General features: G+C 41.2%; 1 protein-coding gene across 2 annotated transcripts in view; it reads left to right on the top strand.

Moving 5' to 3' along the window:
- LOC122556511 (protocadherin Fat 1-like) overlaps window positions 1-21,297 on the top strand; it is a 161,416-nt gene extending 140,119 nt beyond the window's left edge. For both annotated transcript variants that reach the window (XM_043703233.2, XM_087995195.1), the window contains exons 19-24: window positions 261-1,065; window positions 5,186-5,340; window positions 6,749-7,199; window positions 8,679-8,832; window positions 10,268-10,839; window positions 18,501-21,297. In XM_043703233.2, the coding sequence (XP_043559168.2) occupies window positions 261-1,065; window positions 5,186-5,340; window positions 6,749-7,199; window positions 8,679-8,832; window positions 10,268-10,839; window positions 18,501-19,012 (2,649 nt within the window). In that variant the 3' untranslated portion in view covers window positions 19,013-21,297. The remainder of the gene's footprint in view (window positions 1-260; window positions 1,066-5,185; window positions 5,341-6,748; window positions 7,200-8,678; window positions 8,833-10,267; window positions 10,840-18,500) is intronic.
- Window positions 21,298-21,656: the final 359 nt, after the last annotated feature.

Raw genomic sequence — 21,656 nt, 5'->3', positions numbered from 1 at the left:
ATTTAACTACAGGTACACCTTTGCAGGCTCAGGCATTGTGAATGGGAAAAGATTAAAGAGTGGGTTATGATATTAGATACATCTGCTGGTTTAGCAAATGAAAGCCTCAAAGAGTCAGGCAGTGTCTCATATTGACACACATCCAGAACTGTTAAGCTAGTATGTTTTTTCACTAAATCCTGTCTGCAATAACTGTAGCAAGAAACAGGGAGAAAGAAGTGACACAATGTCATTTATTTTTAAGTCATTATTTTCTTCAGGTTACAGACAGCGGTCAGCCACCTTTGTCATCCTCATCTTTTATAAACGTTCGAGTGACTAAGGAAAGTCGTTATCCACCGTCAGTGTATCCACTGCAAGTCTTCATTGTGACCTCCAACAGCAAGTTCCCTGGAGGATTCATTGGAAAAATTCACGCAACAGACCTTGACCTTCATGATACTCTCACATACAGCACAGTGCCAGGATTAATGACTGATGGCTTGTTTTCCATTGGTGGTGCAGATGGCAAAGTGTTGGCAGAACATGCCTTAGAAGCAGGACACTATTCATTCAATGTAAGTGTCACCGACCGCAAGTTCATCACCACAGTGGGCGCACAAGTGCATGTCACGCATGTGACACCAGACGTACTTGACCATGCTATTCTGGTGGAACTGGCACAGCTCACACCAGAGAAGTTCATCAGTGATCACTGGCAGAAATTTCAGGGATCCCTGGCAAAACTCTTCCAGGTTACCAAACAGGACGTTGAGCTCATCAGTATGCAGCCAGCACAGGGTTCTCCTAACTTAGATGTGCTTCTGATCATAAAAGAGTCAGAAGGCTCTTTTTATAAATCTGAGGTTCTGCAGCAGAAGCTCACTTCCTTTGCTGAGAACTTGGAGAAGTGGGACGGAATTCGGATAGAGAGCGTGGTTCACCGCTGTTCCAATCACAATTGTGCCCGACAACACTGCAAAGGGAAATTTCATCTGGATATGGAAAATGTATTAACGTACACAACAACAATTCTAAGCTTCATTGTTCCCCGACATCTTCACTCTCAGCCCTGCTCATGTAATGGTAAGATTTCTTTGTACGATCATTAAATTAGAGTGTTGGTCTAATTTTCCCTCTACTCTTTTTACAAGGTGTCTACCTTGACACAGCTGTAGCACTCTCACCCTGAGTCAGTAGATTTTGGGTTCTGCCATTTCATAAGCTCAAGCACATAATGAGTAAGTGTGCATTCCAGTGTAGCACAGAGTGAGTTCTTCCACAGTATGTGTCCTGGCTAACGTTTATTCTTCAACCCATGCAAAGTGATTACTTCTATCGGGAAATTGGCTGCCATTGCATGCCTCCATTACAGAGACTTCTGACCAAACAGTACTCAAATGATTTTTAACGCAGCTCTTCTGAAAGGCAATGTATAAATGAAAAATCTTTGTGAAGACTTGTATTAAAGTACAAAGTTAAAAATCACACAACACCAGATTATAGTCCAACAGGTTTAATTGGATGCCCTAGCTTTCGGAGCACCGCTCCTTCATCAGGTGATTGATGAAGGAGCGGTGCTCCAAAAGCTAGTGTGCTTCCAATTAAACCTGTTGGACTATAACCTGGTGTTGTGTGATTTTTAATTTTGTACACCCCAGTCCAACACCAGCATCTGCAAATCATGTTTTAAAGTACCTCTGCTAACCTGTTTAAAACTGAAATTACATTCATGAACATAAATTGTGAAAAGCAGCAAATTATTTCATATGGGGGGGGGGGGCGGTGGAGGGCATCATGATTGAGCCTAGTACCTACATAAATGTGTACATACACAGATTATAAAATATATATATATATTCCAAAAGTTGTCAAGTCAACTATAAGACCTTCACTACTACCACAGCAAACTTAGCAACCCTGAGAACTAAATCTGTGATTTCTGTTTATTCAGGATCAGGAAGTATATTTATTCACTGAGCATTATGAGGAAGATCCAAAAGTCTAAATAGAGTTAAAATATTATTTACACAGATATCGAGATGAATTTTAGTGTCACTCAACAAGTCGAAGTATACAGATAACTGTTCTTTTGAATATAGGTTTTGATCAATGATTTACCTGCATATTATTGTCTTGATATACAGACGATATACTGTCTACTGTGTATTTCAGTCTATCAATGTTCCATCTGTGCTTTATAGCATAACATTTAACAAGTGATATGCACATCTCCAAACAGCTGCATCACACCTCTTTCCCTCAATTAAGATCCTTGTCCTCAATTTTAAATCGTTCTGTGACCTTGCCTCTTAGAACGTCTCCAGCTTTATGATCCCAGAAGATATCCTATGGTCATTCAACATTCATTTTTCTGCTCCATCTACTCCACCTTCAATTGCCCTTGCTTCAGCCATTTTGCCACTGTCGACTGGAAAACTTTCTGTCTATCTTGATATCTGCTTCCCTGACTTTCAAATTCTTCATTAGGACTTGCCTTTTCAGTTGTGGTTTAATTGCACCAAACCTCTTCCTCACCTTTTCACCACTACCTTTATCAGTTTCTTCACTGGTCAATGTTCATTATTCTGTCTGGGATACTGTGAACATTATAAAAATGCTAGTCACCATTATATAAATTCCCTGCTCATCCTGGTTTGTCCCATAGCAAGTCATTGTGGAGGAGTTATAGAAGGGGAGCTGATAGCCCTAGTGGTGTTATCAATGGTCTGTTAATCCAGAGACCCAGATAATGTACTGGATACCTGCCTTTGAATCCTGCCATAGCAGATGGTGGAATTTGAATTCAATAAAAATCTGGAATTAAGAGTCTAATGATGACTGTGAAATCATTGTCAATTGTCAGGAAAAAGCCATCTGGTTCACTAATGTCCTGTAGGGAAGGAAACTACCATCCTTACCTGGTTGCCCTGCATGTGACACCAGACCCACTGCAATGTGGTTGACTCATAACTGCTGTCTGGGCAATTAGGGATGGGCAATAAATGCTGGCCTAGCCAGTGATGCCCTCACCCCATGAATAAATAATTTCTTAAAAATTACAATATGTTAAATCTCATTGGTGTTATTGAACATGTAATTAACTATATCTGTTTTGTAGTTTGGAGCAACGTTGTTAGTTAAGGTAATTAAATTGCAAAACTGGCAAATATACTGAAAAACCTGCTCACTCGAAACAACAGAAAGTTTACCTTTTTTTTTGTGTTAGGAAACTTTGTACTGCCCATTGCCTGAGAGTAGCAGATTTACAAGGTTCAGTCAATCTTCAGTCAGAGCAATGCAACTGCCTTCCTATTCAGAGTTCTGTTGTTCCAATACAGAGTCATATAGCGGGAGACTATCAGTCGGTCCATCTGGCTATCTGAGCTGGCTGTGTGGAAGAAATGCTCAATTAGTCCCAGTCCTCTGCCCTTTCCCTATTATCTTCCAATTGTTTTTTCATTTTTAACCACTTTTCAAGGTTACAATTAAATTGCCTCCACTGCCCTTTCATGCAATGCATTTCAAATTATAACTCACTGAGCTGAAAAAAAATCTCATTAACTCCTTCTTCGTTGCTAATCAGTTAAAATCAAAGTTTTCATTCCATTTGAACCTGCTGATAATTTTTAAAAAAACTTGAAGTATAACTTGAGGTTAGTAGACAATACAGATAAACGTTCTGCTATAGATGTAAATCTTTTTGTTAGCTTCATTGGGCTGACATGATCATTGTCAGAAGTTGAACATATCTGGAATCTTTGAACTGTGATATCTAATGAGTTCTGAAGAGAGACTCCTGAAACACTGTTAGACCAAGAAATTAATTTACAAATGTTCACGCAGCTACTTATCTCCTTATCACATTAGGAATTCAATCTTATTCAGGCAATTCATAAACTAACTGCAGATAAATAGAATGCTCTGAGGGTGTGATCACATTGCAAATAACTTAGCGTCAGTAGCTACCCAGCGAAACAAAGTGTTCACCAAGTCCATTCTAAGAGTCCTTTTATTATTACACTTAACATATTTGCACTCACATATCATTTCTGTTCTCACTGATCCAGTATGGTTCCTGGTCAAGTCAATGCCTTGACTTTATCAATCCCATCCATGTTTCCAAAACTCTCCATAGTCTGTCCTCTCCCTGTTCTGAAATTTCCTTCAGCCCCACAGTTCCCCAAAATATCTGTGCTCACCTAATTTTGTCCTCTTGAGCATTCTTGATTATAATCATCTCACCAGTGCTGGCTGTGCCTTCAGTTCTGCAGATTTTAAAGAATGATCAATAAAAGCTGGCTTCACCAGCAATGCCCACAATGCATGAATGATTAAAAAATAAACCTGGATTTTCTTCCAACAATTCTCTGCCTCTTTAGTCACATTTCTCCTGTAGGGCACTTGGGAGAATCCACCTCTTTTACCAGGCTTTTGATCATCTGATGTAATATTTAACGGGTTTAGTGTCATTTGTTTTAGAATCCTCTTGTTAGCGTGTAGTTCTGGTCTCCTTCCTGTCGGAAAGATGTTGTGAAACATGAAAGGGTTCAGAAAAGATTTACAAGGATGTTGCCAGGGTTGGAGGATTTGAGCTACAGGAAGAGGCTGAACAGGCTGGGGCTGTTTTCCCTGGAGCGTCGGAGGCTGAGGGGTGACCTTATAGAGATTTACAAAATCATGAGGGACATGGAGAGGATAAATAGACAAAGTCTTTTCCCTGGGGCTGAGGAGTCCAGAGCCAGAGAGCATAAGTTTAGGGTGAGAGGGGAAATATATAAAAGAGGCCTAAGGGGCAACTTTTTCACACAAAGAGTGGTACGTGTATGGAATGAGTTGCCAGAGGATGTGGTGGAGTCTGGTGCAATAACAACATTTTAAAGGCATTGTGGTGAGTATATGAATAGGAAGGGTTTGGAGGGATATGGGCCGGGTGCTGGCAGGTGGGACTAGGTTGGGTTGGGATATCTGGTCAGCATGGACGGGTTGGACCGAATGGTCTGTTTTCTGTGCTGTGCATCTCTATGACTCTACGACTCTTGAGTACTATTCATGGGCACGATAGAAATGAAAGTTATCAGTAATAAATGTGTTTTGTGACAAAGCTAAAACCAGCATCTCCAAACTCTGTGATGTTTGTTAGTCCATTTAAAATTCTGGGTTACTGTGTCAGTTGAAACTACAACAAGATGTTTTAATGTCTCAGATTCTTCTCTGAGGTTCACTGGTGACAGCTATATGAAGTATCGTTACCTGGGTGAAGAAGTTCCACTGAAAACAACAATCAGTTTTCGCTTACAGACTGTCCAGTCAGAGGCAGTGGTGCTGTACACCAATGGAGCTGATTCCAGTCTTCTCGAGGTAAAAGCACAGCCTTTTCAGTCTCCATAGGATTAAATAATTGTTTAAACTTTGGGCCAAACAAACAGTAAATTCAAGTTGTAGGCCTTCTTATGTGCTTGGAGAATGTGAAGACTGCAGTTGCTGGAGGTCAGAGTGGAGAGTGTGCTGCTGGAAAAACACAATGGGTCAGGCAGCATCCGAGGAGGAGGAGAAGCGACATTTCAGGCATAAGCCCTTTCTTACGTGCGTCAGAAAAGGCAGTTTTGGTTAAGTTGAGATTTTGATACATGTAGAACTCCAGCAAATGCCCTACTCACCTAATTATTACCACTTAGGTGTAATTTGAAAAGAGAGGGCATTCGATTTCATGACATTTTCCACATAAAACAGTAGAATAATTATGTTATTGAGTGCCTGAGAACCCTGATTATGTAATGTAATTGCTGGCAGTAAAATTTACAGAGTTAAGAAGCTTAAATGTGTGATTGAGAGGGGGTAATCTATTCAGATTTAAGGGAAGCTGAATAGAGTGAACAGGAAGTTCCACTGAGATCAGGGAAGTCACTGAGGCTAAGGAGAAAGCTGATCATTGACACTTCAAGACCAATGAGAGAAGATCTCTGTTGATACCTGAATGATGGACAGACAGGGAAATACTGCAATAGAATCTTATTAACAAGGCAGGGAGGTTATACTTCATTGTCACACTCAGCAGAAAGAAAGATTTTTACATACATAGGGAAAATAACTGAATTGTAGCCTGTGCCTTTATGCAATCAAATATCCCAAGGCACTTCAGCAGAGTGTTATCAGATGAGTTTTGACACTGAGCCATATAAGGAGGTACTACAACAGCTTGGTCAAAGAGTTGAATTTAAAAGTGTATTTTAAAAGGAGGGAGGGAATTTATAGCCTTGGACCCAGGTCTTGGAAGTCAGAGTCTCCAAAGGTGCAGGGCAGGTAAAAATTGAGCATATACAAGAGGCCAAAATCAGAGAAGTGCAAAGTTGTGGGAGAATTACAGGGCTGGACAATTGCTAGACTGCAGGTTGGGGAAGATAGGGAGCATGTATGAACTGAACTTGCTGAGATTAGGATACAGAAAGAAGAATGCTAGATGAGTTCAAGTTTAGAATGGCAAAAGAAGTGAGCTTAGCAAGGATAGCCTTTGAATGAACAAGTCTACGGAGATCGATATATTAAAGAGAATGACTGATGGTAGAAGATAGACTAAATGTAGTGAGAAATTAAGTAATACTTTGGAACTTTGCTGAAAAAAAGAGAGGAACTGATGAAGCTGTAAATTAGATGATGGAATTTGGAATGCTGATGAGGCTGCACAGAAGATATCAAAAAAGAGACTGGATATAATAATTCTTTCCAGAAACCTAGCAGATTCTCAGAAAAATCTTATTATGTTTTACAGATCATCAATGGAGATCTGATATTCACTCATGTCTGTGATGGAATGAGAAGAGTTTTGTCACTAAACGGCACACCAGTCAACAATGGGCTGTGGCATTCAGTTATAGTTGAGGTAACTGCATTGTCAGTAACTCTGGAGCTGGATTCAGTTCATGTAGCCTCTGCTGCACTTTCGGGGACGTGCCGCAGAAGTGACTTTGTGTTTTTCGGTGGTCAAGTTCTTGAGGAACACTTGACACCCAATAACCATGAACAAGTCATCAAGGACTTTAAAGGCTGCCTTGGCTCCATTAGATTCCAGGGGGATGATAACAAAAAAGATGAAGAAACAAATGAACACTTTGTGGTGGTTGAAACATCTGTGGGAATCGAAGCCTGTTGTCCCCTTATTGAAGTATGCTCAGGGGCACCATGTCAAAATGGGGGAACGTGCACTGACAATCCATCTGGAGGTGAGTACACTGGGGCCAAAAGCACAATTAATACCTTTGACTGGGCTTTTAGTTCTGGCTGCAGGAGAGTTAAAGGACAATTCTTAAGCTTACTTGACAGTGCAATGTGTTTGTGCACTTTGTCCTTGTTCAAAGAACTGGTGACATTCATTATTTGGCTCATCCATGAAGACCTGTTGCTAAGCTAATGCTTTTTGATCCATATCCTGATAAAAGTCAATGCTTTTGAGAGGAATGATGAATAAAATTGGCAAAGGAGGGGGATAAGGTCATGATGGCACAGATCATTGTATGGCTGGAGAGGGACACTTGAAAAGCTTACAAGAGGATATAAATGGATTTGTCAGATGGGCAGATCAGTAGCAGATGGAATTTAACCCTGGCAAGTATGAGGTGGTGTACTTTGGAAGAAGTAACAAAATAATAGAGTACTCAATGAATGGCAGAACATTAGGAAGCTCAGAGGAACAGAAGAATCTTGAGATGTTTGTCCACAAATCCCTAAAGGTTAAGAAGATAGTTAGGAAGGCATACAGAGCACTCGACTTTAAATGTCTAGGCATAGATTATAAGGGCAAGACGGTTATATTAGAGCTGTGTAGGACTTGGGTGGCACAATAGTTAGTGTTGCTGCCTCACAGGACCAAGGACCCGGGTTCAATTCCAGCTTTGGGTGACAGTCTGTGTGGGTTTCCTCTGGTTGCTCAAGTTTCCTCCCACAGTCCAAAGATGTGCAGGTTAGGTGGATAGGCCATGATAAATTGCCCCATATTGTCCAGGAATGTGCAGTCAAGATGAATTAGCCATGGAAAATATAGGGTTATGGGGATAGGGTGGGATGCTCTTCAGGACGCTGGTGCCTACTCAATGGGCCAAATGACCTCATTCTGCACTGTAAAGGTTCTATGACTTTGGGTGAGACACATATGGAGCACTGTGTACAGTCCTGGTCTCTGTGCTACAGCAAGGATATGATTGTACTGGAGGGAATGCAGAGCAGATTCACCAGGATGTTGCCATGAACGGAGCACTTTAGCTGTGAAGAGAGGCTGGCTAAGCTCAGGTTGCTTGCTTTAGAGCAGAGAGGGTTGGAGGGAGACCTGATGTAGGTGTATAAAATTATGAGGGGCATGGACAAGATGAATAGAAAGCAGCTGTTCCCCTTAGTTGAACAATCGATAACAAAGGAGAATAATTTTAAGGAGAATGGCACCATGTTTAAAGGGGACTTGAAATATTTTTTCATCCAGATGGTGTTGGGGTCTGGAATGCACTGCTTGGGAGAACAGTTAAAGCGAATAACCTCACAACCTTTCCAAAGTACTTGGATGAGAGCATGAAACGTTATAACATTCAAGGCAATAGACCTAGTGCTGGGTGGTGGGCCTGGTGTAGCTTTGGTGGTATAGACCTGATTGCTGAAGACCCGCTCCTGTGCTGTATGATTCTATTAAATTATTATTTATGCCTTAAATCTAGGATATGTTTGCAAATGTCCGAAGAATGTTCTTGGTATGCACTGTGAACTGATCAATCATCTCTGTCTCTCACAACCCTGCATCAATGGTGGGTCCTGCATCCCACAAAAGAGTAACTACACCTGCAACTGTCCCAAGGGCTATTTAGGACCAAGGTAAAGAGCAATTTCTGATCACACTTTGCTACATCCAGTAAATTTTCCACCTTCTTATTAACATTAACAATTGCCATAAACTCCTGATGGACCCAAGTTTGAGTTGTACATCTTATGTTTTCATCCTATATTTCTTTCTTCATTGACACGTTCCTTTTGCTTTGAACCAGCAACAGATTGCAGAATATAGAGCTCACATCATGTATCTCTCAGCTGACAATCTTCCTAAATACCTTCCCAGTTCTTGCTTAAGTGACTGGTTCCATTAACTTTAATCATTAATCATTCTCTGTGAAATAGATCCATCGTTACTCAACATCATCTACTGAATCTTGTAGAGTTACGCTATTTAGTTTTCACTGTTGTGGTGGCCTCATATTGGCATGACTTTACACTGATTTTATTTTGTTGTTTGCTGGCTGACTTCAGAGCTATATAGCTCTCTCTCCACCAGATCAACCAGAGGCCTGTATCTTACAGTTCTCTAAGAGAGTAGCCATTATGTCATTGGAGAAACTCAAGTGCTCAAACTCCTGAGACATTACAGACCAGCATGTACTGTCCATGATCTCACAATGCCTCATGTGTCTCCCAAAATTCAGGAACTTATTTGCTCTGATGCTCCAGAAAAGCTTTACTTGTTTGTTTCATCTGAGGCCCAGCATCTTTATCCAGTGAACTATAACTAGAAATCATAGAATCCCTACAGTATGGACGCAGGCCATTCAGCCCAACAAGTCCACACCAACCCTCCGAACAGTATCCCATCTAGACCCATCCCCCTACCCTATTACTCCACATTTACCCCTGACTAATGCACCTGACCCACATATTGCTGAACACTATGGGAAATTTAGCATGGTCAATCTACCTGACCTGCACATCTTTGGATTGTGGGAGGAAACTGAAGTACCCGGAGAAAACCCACGCAGACATGGGGAGAATGTGCAAACTCCACATACAGTCGGCCAAGGCTGGGATCGAACCCGGGTCCCTGGCGCTGTGAGGCAGCAATGTTGATCACTGAGTCACCGTGTGTACTTGTTCTCTGGTTCCAAGGAGTTCTGCCCATAGCTGCCTCTGCCACGCTTTCCTCTCCCAACTTATGAATAATGTGTGTTCACCCGGTGCTTCGCATTCCAAACTGGATTCAGACCACTCCAAACTACTAAAATTCCATTGGTGACCACTTATTTGATGTGAGTGGGGCAGGGTCTGTGAAATATATCCAACTATGCAATGGCTAGGCACACCTTCCTGTCCCCCTACCCTTGCCAACTTCCTCATTGCTCCTGACCATTGTTGTTTTCATTAAACTGTTTAGATATGCTGAGACATTAGTGAGTCTTGAACCGGATATCCTGGTTCAGAGGTCGGGGCAATAACGCTATGCTACAGGACCCCTAGGTAACAATTGTATGCTTTGAATTCTCAGATGTGAAGAGGATATCAATGAGTGCCTAAAGGATCCTTGCAGAAACAATGGGAGCTGTGAGAATTTCTCTGGTTTCTTTAACTGCAACTGTACACCTGGATACACTGGCAAATTGTGTAATCAGTCGGTGGAGAAACACTTATACAGCTCTCCCATTGTCATCAGCCACTACGAAATTATCGAAATAGCAGGAGCCGTGCTGGTGGCCTGCATATTAGTTGCACTGTTTGTCATCTTCCGTAAGGTCAGGAACAAAAATAAGAAGCAAGCCTCCCTGAGTGTTTTGGGCAGCAATGAGCTGTCGAAGAGTGAAAGAACAAGGAACAGCTATTGTGATCTGCATTCGTCTGCACTCATCCCACTCAACATTCTCAAGGGCTCTGTGTATGAGTTGGACAGAAATTCATACCAAGGATCACAGGGGCATCCAGACCTCAACACATTCAACTCAGTGCACAGCAAAAGTAGGCCAACTGTCGTGTGCAGTGTGGCACCAAATCTTCCTCCTCCTCCCTCCTCCAACTCGGATAATGAATCTATACCAAAAACAACCTGGGAATGTGAGTACGAAGGTGAGAACATTCAATGTCTATCAGTCTTTTATGAGTCTCTTATGCTAGAGAAGGAGGCCATTCAACCTATCAAGCCCAGACCATTGAGCAATTTCAATTCCCTCACTCTATCCTTATACTCATGCAAGTTTATTTCACCCAAGTGCCCACCTAATTTACTTCTGAAATCATTCATTATCTCTGCCTACATCATCCTGATAGGAAAGTCTAGGATCCTAAAAATTTTTAATGTCCATATCACCAGCTCTACATCACTCACCCCAAACCTTAGACCTATTTTCCCAGTCCTTTCACCATTAAAAGTGGAACGTGTTTACTTTATCCAAACCATAATCTTACACATGTTTTTTGCATCTCCACTTAATGTCCCTTGCTCCAAGGAGACCAACCTTAACTTCTCCAATTGAACTTTATAATGAAAAACCCTTATCCTCTGGAGCCACTCTGGTAAATCTTCTGTACCCTCTGAATGGCGCTCATAGTCTTCCTAAAGAATAGTGACCTCAACTGAGTGCAATCCAGATGTGGCCAAATCAGAGTTTCATTAGTGTTCAGCATAAATCCCTTCTCTTGTATTCAGTGCCTCAACGTACTCAATTATGAATCCCAAAAGTCCATATACTTTGATATCATTGGGACTTTTCTACTTAGCCAAGGAGAAAATACATTCGAAGTATAATATTTCAAATTTATTTTAGAATTCCTCTTTGCAATGCCTCCTATAAGCTCAATGAATTGCTCCAGTTGTAGCTGATATGTGCTGATCAGATACTCTCCAGGTGTGGTGCCAACAATGTGCTGAATGACTTGATCTTTTTTGGTTCAATTCGGATTTAAAATGTGGATGTTTAAAAAAATTCATTAATGAGATGTGCACATTGCTGGCTAGGCCATCCTTAGTTGTCCTGGAGAAGGTGGTGATGAGTTGCCTTCTTGAGCCACTGCAGTCATTAGTGGTATAAGGATGCCCACACTGTTGTTAGGATTGGATTTCCACAACTTTGACCCAGCAACACTGAACGGACGACAAAATGATTCCAGATCGGGCTGATGAGAGACTTGAGGTAGAACTTGCAAGTGTTTCCATTCACCTGCTGCCTTTGATCTTACAAAGGTCAGGAGTTTGGAAGGTGCAGTCAAAGGAGCCTTGGGAAGTTGCTGCAGTGCATCTTGTAGAGGGTACCAGCTGCTGCCACTGTGCTTCAGTGGTAAGGGAAGTGAATGCTGAAGATGGCAGGCATCAGTGAGTCAAGAGACATAGGAGAGTCACTTGCAGTATAATTTTCTGCATTGATTTGGCTGGTCCAGTTCCATTTCTAGTTAATAGTAACCCCCCCAGGTTGTGGATGGTGGGGGATTCAGTGATGATAGTACTATTGATTTACAAGGGGAAATGGCTGGATTCTGTCGATGGCTTGAAGGTAGAAGACAGAGGTGGTGGTGGAGGGTTGGTTTTCAGACTGGAGGCCTGTGACCGTTGGAGTACCATAAGATTGGTGCTGGGTCCACCATTTTTCATCATTTATATAAATGATTTGGATGAGGTATAGTTAGTAAGTTGACAGATGACACCAAAATTGAGGTGTAGTAGACAGCGAAGAAGGTTACCTCAGAGTATAATGGGATCTTGATCAGATGGGCCAATGGGCTGAGGAGTGGCAGGTGGAGTTTAACTTAGATAAATGTGAGGTGCTGCATTTTGGAAAAGTAACTCTGAGCAGGACATATACACTTAATGGTAATGTCCAAAGGGAGTGTTGCTGAACAAAGAGACCTTGGAGTGCAGGTCTATAGTTCCTTGAAAGTAGAGTCGCAGATAGATAGGATAGTGAAGAAGGCATTGGTATGCTTTCCTTTATTGGTCATGTTGTGGCTGTACAGGACATTAGTTAGGCCACTTTTAAATATTTCATGCAATTCTGGTCTCGTTCAAATCAGAAAGATGTTGTGAAACTTGAAAGTGTTCAGAAAAGACTTACAAGGATGTTGCCGGGTTTGGAAGATTTGAACTATAGGGAGAGGCTGAATAGGCTGGGATAGTTTTCCCTGGAGTGTTGGAAGCTGAGGGGTGACCATACAGAGGTTTATAAAATCATGAAGAGCATGTATAGGATAAATAGCCAAAGTATTTTCCCTGAGGTGGGAGAATCCAGAACTAGAGGCCATAGGTTTAGGGTGAGAGGGGAAAGATATAAAAGGAAATTAAGGGGCAACTTTTTCATGCAGAGGGTGGTGCATGCATGGAATGAGCTGCCAGAGGAAGTGGTGGACGCAAGTACAATTGCAACATTTAAAAGGCATCTGGATGGGTATATGAATGGGAAGGGTTTAGAGGGATATGGGTCAAGTTCTGGCAAATGGGACTAGATTAGATTAAAATATCTGGTCGGCATGGATGAGTTGGACCGACGGGTTTGTTTCTGTGCTGTACATCTCTATGACTCTACCCATGACTCTATGACTCTTGCTTGAGATGATTAATGCTTGATCCTTGTGTGTCGTGAATTACTTGCCAACTAGCAGCATAAGTCTGTCTAATCTCCAGATCCTGCTGCATTTTGACAGTCACTGCTTCAGTATCTGAGGAGCTACAAATGGTAATGAACATTTGAACATCAGAGAACATCTCCATCTCTGACCTTATTGTGGAGGGAAGATTATTGATCATGCAGCAGAAGTTGGTTGGACCCGGGACTCTCCTCAGAGATCTCCTGGAGCTGAGATAATTGACCTTCAACAACCACTTTGTGCTTTATGCTGAGTGTGAAATCAACTATCCAAGGTTTCCCCATTAACCCCAGCTTTGCTAGAGCTCCTTGATACCATACTTGATCAAACACTTCCCTAATGTCAAAGGCAATCATCGTCACCACACCTCGGGAGTTTTGTCTTCTGTTTATCCTTTGACTGAGGTTGTAGAGAGTAGACCTGGCATATTCCAAACTGAGTAGCAATGAGCAGGTTATTCCTTTGTAAGCACCAGTTGATAGTGTCAAAGACTTCCATCACTTTGGTCTGTTGTCTGAGAATAAACTGATAGAAAGACAAGCGCTGGGTTGGATTTGACCTGCTGTTTGAGCACAGGGCATATTTTGGCAATGTTCACTCGTTAGGAGAGATGCTGGTGCCGTTACAGTACTGAAGCAGCTTCACAATAGGTGCAGCTAGTTCTGAAGTACAAGTCCTCAATACCAATGCTGCAATGTTGTAAGGGCCCATAGCCTTTGCAGAATCGAGTGTCTCCAGCCTTTTTTTTTGATATCACATGGAGTGAATCAAATTGGTTGAAGACCAATTGTCCCATCTGTGACACTGGGATGCATTGAAGATCAAACCTTCTCTGACCGGTAATAGTGATTCCCTTAATGATTCCTTTAGCCAGAAGACCATAAGATACAGGAGCAGAATAAGGTCATTCAGCCCACTGAATCCACTCCACCATAATTATGGCTGATATAGATTAGATTAGATTCCCTGCAGTGTGGAAACAGGCCCTTCGGCCCAACAAGTCCACACCGACCCTCCGAAGAGCACCCCACCCAGTCCCCACTTCCCTCTGACTAATGCACCTAACACTATGGGCAACTTAGCACCTGACCTGCACATCTTTGGACTGTGGGAGGAAACCGGAGCACCAGAAGGAACTTCTGAACTCCATTCTCCTGTCCAGACCACATAATCCCTGATCCATTTACTGACCAAGCACCTGTCTATTTCAGTCTTCAAAACATTCAATGACTTGGCCTCCAAAGCCCTCTGTGGCAATGAGTTTCACAGATTCACTACCCCTTCGCTGAAGGAACTAGATGAAAAGGAATGTCTTCACTCTAAGGCTGTGCACTCGGGTCCTGGTCTCTGCTACTAGTGACAACATCTTCTCCACATCCACTCTATCCAGACCTCTCAGTATTCTGTAAACTTAATTGAGATTCCACCCCCACCATCCTTCTAAATTCCGTGGAGCACAGATCCAGAGTCCTCAACTGCATCTCATATGACAAGCCCTGCATCCCAGTGATCATTCTTGTAAACCTCCTCTGGACCTCCTCCAATCTTCCTTGGATATGGGGCCCAAAACTGCTCACAATATTCCAAATGTGGTCTGACCAGAGTCTTATACAGCCATCAGCAGTACATCTCTGCTGTTGTGTGCTAGCTGTTTTGAAATTAATGCTAACACTGCATTTGCCTTCCCAAGTGCCAAGTGATCCTGCATGTTAACCTTTAGACAATGCTGAACTAGGTCTCCCAAGTCCCTTTGTGCTTCAGATTTCTGAACCATGCCCCATTTAGAAAATAATCCATGATTCTGTTCTTTCCTACAAAAGTGCAAACCTCATACCTCCCCCATCAAATTCCATTTGCAGCTTCTTTGTCCGCTCTTCAAGCCTGTCCATGTCCTTCTGCAGCCTCCTCGCTTCCTCAACATCACCCTGTCTCTCCACCTATCTTTGTGTCATCTGCAAACTTAGCAACAATCCCCTCAGTTCCTTTGTCCAGACCATTAAAGTATAATGTGAATAGTCGTGGTCCCAACACGGACCCCTGTGGAATTCCTCTAGTCACCAGCCGCCATCCTGAAAAAGACTCCTTTATCCCTACTCTCTGTTTTCTGCCAGTCAACCAATCCTTTATCCATGCTAGTACCTTTCCCTTAATACCATGAGTTCTTATCATTGTATTTGATTCCTCTTTTGCGACACTATGTCAACAGTCTTCTGGAAATCCAAATGGCTATTATAGAGTCATAGGCTATTCTTTGATTAACTTGCTTGTTACTTCCTCAAAATTCAGATTGATTCATAGTGAGTTCCTATGTCATTGATCCTTGCATTGAAACATCAATCAAGGACTGTCTGGTGCATTTTGAGACAAAAAATGAACTATCAGACTAAAGGTTGTGTTGATGCAGGGGTGAGAGGTAATTTGCAATGTGAGACCAAACCCAACAAAGCAGATCACCACTTTATTGCAGAACCCACCCAGTCCGTATCCTGCAATGAGTAGACAATCCACTTTTATCTTTTGTTACCACATTGAAAATGACTTCCTAGAATTCTGATGGCATGCAGCTATTTTGAAATGTACTGCAAGTTAGGAAAGGTTCATTAGAAAAATAAATAAGTATGATTCAGGAATCCTTTACTGAAGCTGTGCTGGGTCTCTTAACCTTTGTCTCTCATGTCTTTTAATACCTTGTGAATCACTGTTGAGTAATTGTTAGATTGTTCACTTTTCCAAATTTTGTGGTTTAACAAGACAAAAAAAAATGCTTGTGCACAAAACCAGGTGTATGTATACATTCCACAATTTGAGTAGTCTTCCATCATTAACATACACACCCTAATTTGTTGTGAAACATTGCCATAATTTTACCAGTGCCAATCAGTCTGCAATATGATGTGTATTAGACCTGTGTAAGCCTCGACAATCAATATTAGCTGGTGGTCTGACTGAACAAAAGAGCAAATAGCCATTTAACATAAAGTTTAATATTGTTCTCAACCAACATTTACTAAGGACCATAAAAAGACGAGCATTAGTGGGGAATCCCTGTCCATTTTTTTCTCACCTTCAACTTGTGCTGATGAGGCTAATTCTTGCAACTCAGTCGAGTCGATGAACTGGATATATGATCTGCTATGTAAATCCAGAATGAAGAGGCTTAACATCAAAGTTAAAATGAATCTATTCAAAAGTGGTGCCCAAACGCATTCTTTCACAAAAGCTAGTGAAAGCCTGGCACTATATCTGCACAAAGAGCTGGAGTTGGGGGCGACCAAGTGAATGTTCAAATACTGAGATTGATAGATTTTTGTTGGGTAAGGATATTAAAGATTCCAGAGCCAGGGCGTGTAAATGGAATTAAGATCCAGATTGGCTGCATCAAGTTAGATTGTGGAACAGGTTTGAGATGCTAATTGATCTATGTCACTGAATGGTCCTGTGTCCCAGCCAAGCTGATATCGCCTGAGGGTAGGCAATGACCTAGTGGTATTATCACTAGACTATTAATCCAGAGGACAAAAAATGCTGAAATTCACAGTGGGTTAGGCAGCATCCACGGAGAGAGAGTAAGCTAACGTTTTGAGTCTAGGTGACTCTTCATCAGAACTGATGCAGTTATCTAGATTTGAAATGTTACCTTGATGTCTCTTCATGGATGCTGCCTGACCTACTGTGAATTCCAACACTTTTTGTTTTTGGTACAGATTCCAGCATCTGCAGTAATTTGTTTCTATATTAATCCAAAGACCAATGTAATGTTCATTTCTCCCATGGCAGATGATGGAATTTGAATTCAGTTAAAAAAATTCTGGAATTAAGAGTCCAGTGACGACCATGAAATACTGATTGTCAGAAAAATTCATCTGGTTCACTAATGTCCTTTAGGGAAGGAAACTGTCACCTTTTAATGGTCTGGCCTGCATGTGACAGCAGACCCACAGCAATGTGTTTGCCTCTTAAATGCCCTCTGGGTAATTAGGGCTGAGCAATATAATTCTGACCTAGCCAGTGACACCCACATCCCAGGAATGCATTTTAAAATAGGTTTATGTGGAACAAGGTATGTCACCACTACTTGATATGTTCACTGAATCATTGTGCACTAACAACAAACTACATTCTTTCAACAGTTCTTTAGCTGTTACTCCACTGTTAGTACACTCCTTTTAGCTCCACAGTGCTTTTCTACAGGTTGGGACCTGTTGGTGAAATGAAGCTTCCTTTAAGGATTGCTTGAATGGTGAAAGATGGTGATTAAAAATGTGAATAAAAGAAAGGGTAAAATAAATCTACAGAATGAAACAAATTGTAACCGTGAATAAAAACTACTCAGCAGACAATAAATCAGAGTAGAAAGTCATAAACAAAAAGCAAAATGAAAATGTAAAAAAAATGCTAAACATTGAAAAAGGCAATTCAAGTTAAAAATCAAAGATGCTTCAGAGAGGGACTATGGATGTAAAGTTTGTAGCTATAACAGGATAGTATGAGCCTGTTAGCATTAAAGGTGGTTAGTTTGTCAAATGGCATGCCGCTAAAGACAACCATTTTAAGTTTTTATATCACCGTTCTGCAATATTCAAAGCAGATTATCAACTGCAGATGGCAGTATAGCACTATCTGAGGTTACAATATTCTTTGAGTAAAGGATAGGAATGTATGTGCGAGAAAAGAGAAAAAAAAGGTGAACCATGAAGTGATACGGTGAAGAAAAGGACTTTGTTCACCTGTATTGGGATGATAGCTCATGCCAAAAGGGGACATGATGAAAGAAGTTAGGGAAAGAAAGGGCATGGTTGGACCCAGAGCATGGTTAAAGTAGGTTAGACAAACCCTGGAAAGGGAAGCACTGAAAATTGACACAGTGGAGCAGGAATCTAGTGGAAGGAAAAGACAGGTTAATACTGGAGCTTTTGACAGACCACCTTACCCAGAATGTACAGTGTTACTGAGAGATCCACATCCCGCCATCAACCTGAATTGATAAAGAATGGGTGGGAGTATGTTGGCAGCTGGATCTAACTGGACAGAAAATAGAAAATACGTAGCAAAAGAAAAACCCTGGCCCTTCCTCTTGAAGATGCTTCTTGATTAGTGATTTGAAATTTTAATATTTCCTCAAGATCCTTTTAACGTTGCTTTTTAATTTTCAGTCTACCATGGTGATCCTCCAGTCTGGCCGCCCCAGCCTCAGTCTCACTCGCCAAGGATGCCGGAATATTCCCGGTATGAAGCAATCGAAGAGAGTCTCCCACCTCCAATGGGCAATGAACACTTAGACAGATATGATGGCTTCCCATTCCCACTGGATCATTATTCACCACGAAGCAAGCGGGCTCCCCTAGCCCCACAGTATAGCGATCAGGTCTTGGAAGACTTCCCCGATGGTAACCCCGTGGCCTTATTGCCGTCTCGCTGTCAGAACGAGTACACGGCCATCAGCTACTACCCAGCAGAGCTGCTGAAAGCGCAGGCCCCAGGCGTTCCCATGCAGCCGGGCTACCAGAAGGTTCATGTTCGTCTCAGCGTTGCCCAGCCATCCTATGCAGAGTGCGAGCCCATGCCCTCACAAGCAGTGGTGCCCCGTCTGATCATGCCAACATGTTATGAGGACTCTGATCTGATGGAGAGTGACTATGGCAGCTGTGAGGAGGTGATGTTTTAATGCAGAGACTTCTTCATATTTTAATCATGCACTATGTCAGGTCAAGCCTGCTAACACCCACTTACTGCCTACTCTAAGATCACTGTAATGACTTTATTATGGGTATGAATCGAGGGTTGATTTTAAATACCCTCTGGACAGTAGGCCGTTTAACAGTGCCCCAAGCTGACAGCCCTACCATGGTATAAATGCTGCAGCAACAGCTTGCCATTGCATTCATAAGGCTACAGCTCTGAGGTGACACTTGGTGGCTGTTGGTGAATTCAGAAGAAATGCCACAATAAAGACTGATATAAAGACAATGGGAGAACAATTACATTGGTGTCACTTTTATGAGTGTAATGTTCGTGAGATTGTACAAATCTAGTCTTTTTAGTGATAAAACTATATAAACTCGTCCCAACCATAAAAGTATTGAATGAATGAGATACTGTGGATGCTGTCTGTATATTCTCTGTTTGCTAATGGATATTTGCATTAGGCATGCCATTAGTTGTTGTGCACGTCTGAAAATACAATGAAAAGTAACTTGATTCTTGTTATGTTTTACTAACAGCAGAGTGAATTCAGCATGTTGTGGGAAGGGGTGAATATCATTGCAGCTGTTTATAGACTTGTTATTTTATGTGAGAATGGGCATCACCTTTCTTGCCAGAGACGATGAGTTTTATTCTGAACCAAGCTCTGCTATATTTGGCCAGGGAATAGATCATTGCTAATTCCTTGTTGCCTACATAAAGGGAAATATTCTATTCCCTAACATTCTTTACATTTATTTAAACACATGTTTAAAAGAAAGGCTAATAATTCAGTCTGTGATAAACACAGACAAATGTAAAGACAAACTTTACAATTTCCAAAGAAAAAGCAATTTCACAATGCAAATTGATTTATGCCCAACATCTTTTTTCCATAAGATGTGCCCTGATTCTCTTATGCAAATAACCAAGTTATGAAGACATTTTACAACCTCTGGCAGATTTCTTTATTCAGGAAAGAGTTATAATTACATGAAGAACTAATCACAGAGCAGACGTTTGGGGTGATGCAAACTTATTTCTGCATATTGTATTGAGTGAGAATTGATGTTGGTGCAAAGCTCTTGAATCCCATCCATTCAAGAAATGTCAAGAGGAGTCATGGGCCAAGCCTGCCTTTCGGTCATTCTATGCCAAGGGCAGTTGTTCCCAGACAAGAAAAACAATAGCTCATTGTCAAATATCTCATGAGAATGTATTTAAATATAGATTTCTTTGCAGAACAAAACCAAAATAATAAAAATCTGCAATGCTTTCTCCTTTGCCTGATTGGATCTTTGCACTGAAGAGCGAGCTACATCTACACATCTAAATATCACATTAGGATGACTGAATGATTCTCACACTTAGTGGTGCTGGATCAACATCTTTAGGCTACCTTAGAGGTCCATAGGCCAGACTCATCCTTTTTGATGAGCTTCTTGGTATGTGTCATATTATGAGTAAAAAAGGTGGTTCTCATTTGTATTGTCCAAATATTGGAAGAGGTATTGATGAGAATTCCATCGATACATTGCAAAATAAAATCCTGTCTGGAATCCAGATTGAACAGAAGTGCTCATTTAATATTGTCTATGGTATCCTGATGCCATTACTAGAAGCTTCAACTTATTAACGATTGAACCAAGAGCTGTTTATGTTACATCTGCACAATCAATCAGTAACAGTGAAATCCTACTGATAGTCTTTCTCAAGCAATCAAATCCTTGTAACACGCTAATGTTAAACCATTCACTGTTTTCTTCCTCTGTTCCAATCAAACAATTCAGCCAATAAGGGGTTAAGTGGCATTGAAGAGCAAGTGGTCTTCATTTGAGCTTGAATGATTTTCTGGCCCAAGAGTATAAACTTAGTTATTGGTCTAAAAGGTTACAGATAAGCAACTTAGAAACTGTGTCTTTTAGTATAAGGCCTAATTTTATGATGGCACGCAAAATCTGCTACATCAAAAAGAGCCTTATTTAAGGTTATGCTGAATAACAATCAACTTAATGGTGTGTGCAGATTGCTTACGTGAATATTGCAATGAAATAATTACACTGTAAAGTGGTTTTGACTTAGAAAACTGAAGTTGTAGCATATGCATATTCCTCCATGTTATTCTCTGTAAACATCTTTTCCCCCATTTCAGTAAATGTGATGACTGTATTTTATTTGTGCAGCCAGTGTTTAATATATTGTTCTGCTGTATGAGTTTGTACAGAAAGTGTTTCTCTTTTAATTTTGTATTAAATGCAACAAAATGTGGTTTTATTTTGACTACAGATCTTCACTATGTTGTGGTTATTTCATTGAAGTTTCAATAGCTTGGATTTAAGAAAAAATGAAACTGCAGAGCAGTAACTTCTCACTCTTCTTGGAACTGAAAATAAACAAGGAGACAAGGGGCTGACTCTCGGATAAATAAGATAGTAGTCAACAGGTCATGAGAGATGTTGGGAGAGGGTGACAACATTGAAGAGCATGAAGAATGTAGAGAGACAAGGTGTAGACAGAATATAAAACATCGTAAGTTACGTGACATGACAGATGGTGGGGGTTGCAAGGACAGATTCAAAGGAGACAAATGATAGGAGGAAGAAAGGACATGTTCTAAAGTGACAGGA

Source organism: Chiloscyllium plagiosum, unplaced genomic scaffold (genome assembly GCF_037043375.1).
Source record: "Chiloscyllium plagiosum isolate Xiang-an unplaced genomic scaffold, Cpla_swu_hap1 HiC_scaffold_16, whole genome shotgun sequence".
Classification (NCBI taxonomy): domain Eukaryota; kingdom Metazoa; phylum Chordata; class Chondrichthyes; order Orectolobiformes; family Hemiscylliidae; genus Chiloscyllium; species Chiloscyllium plagiosum.
This window is presented reverse-complemented; position numbering and strand designations above follow the sequence as displayed.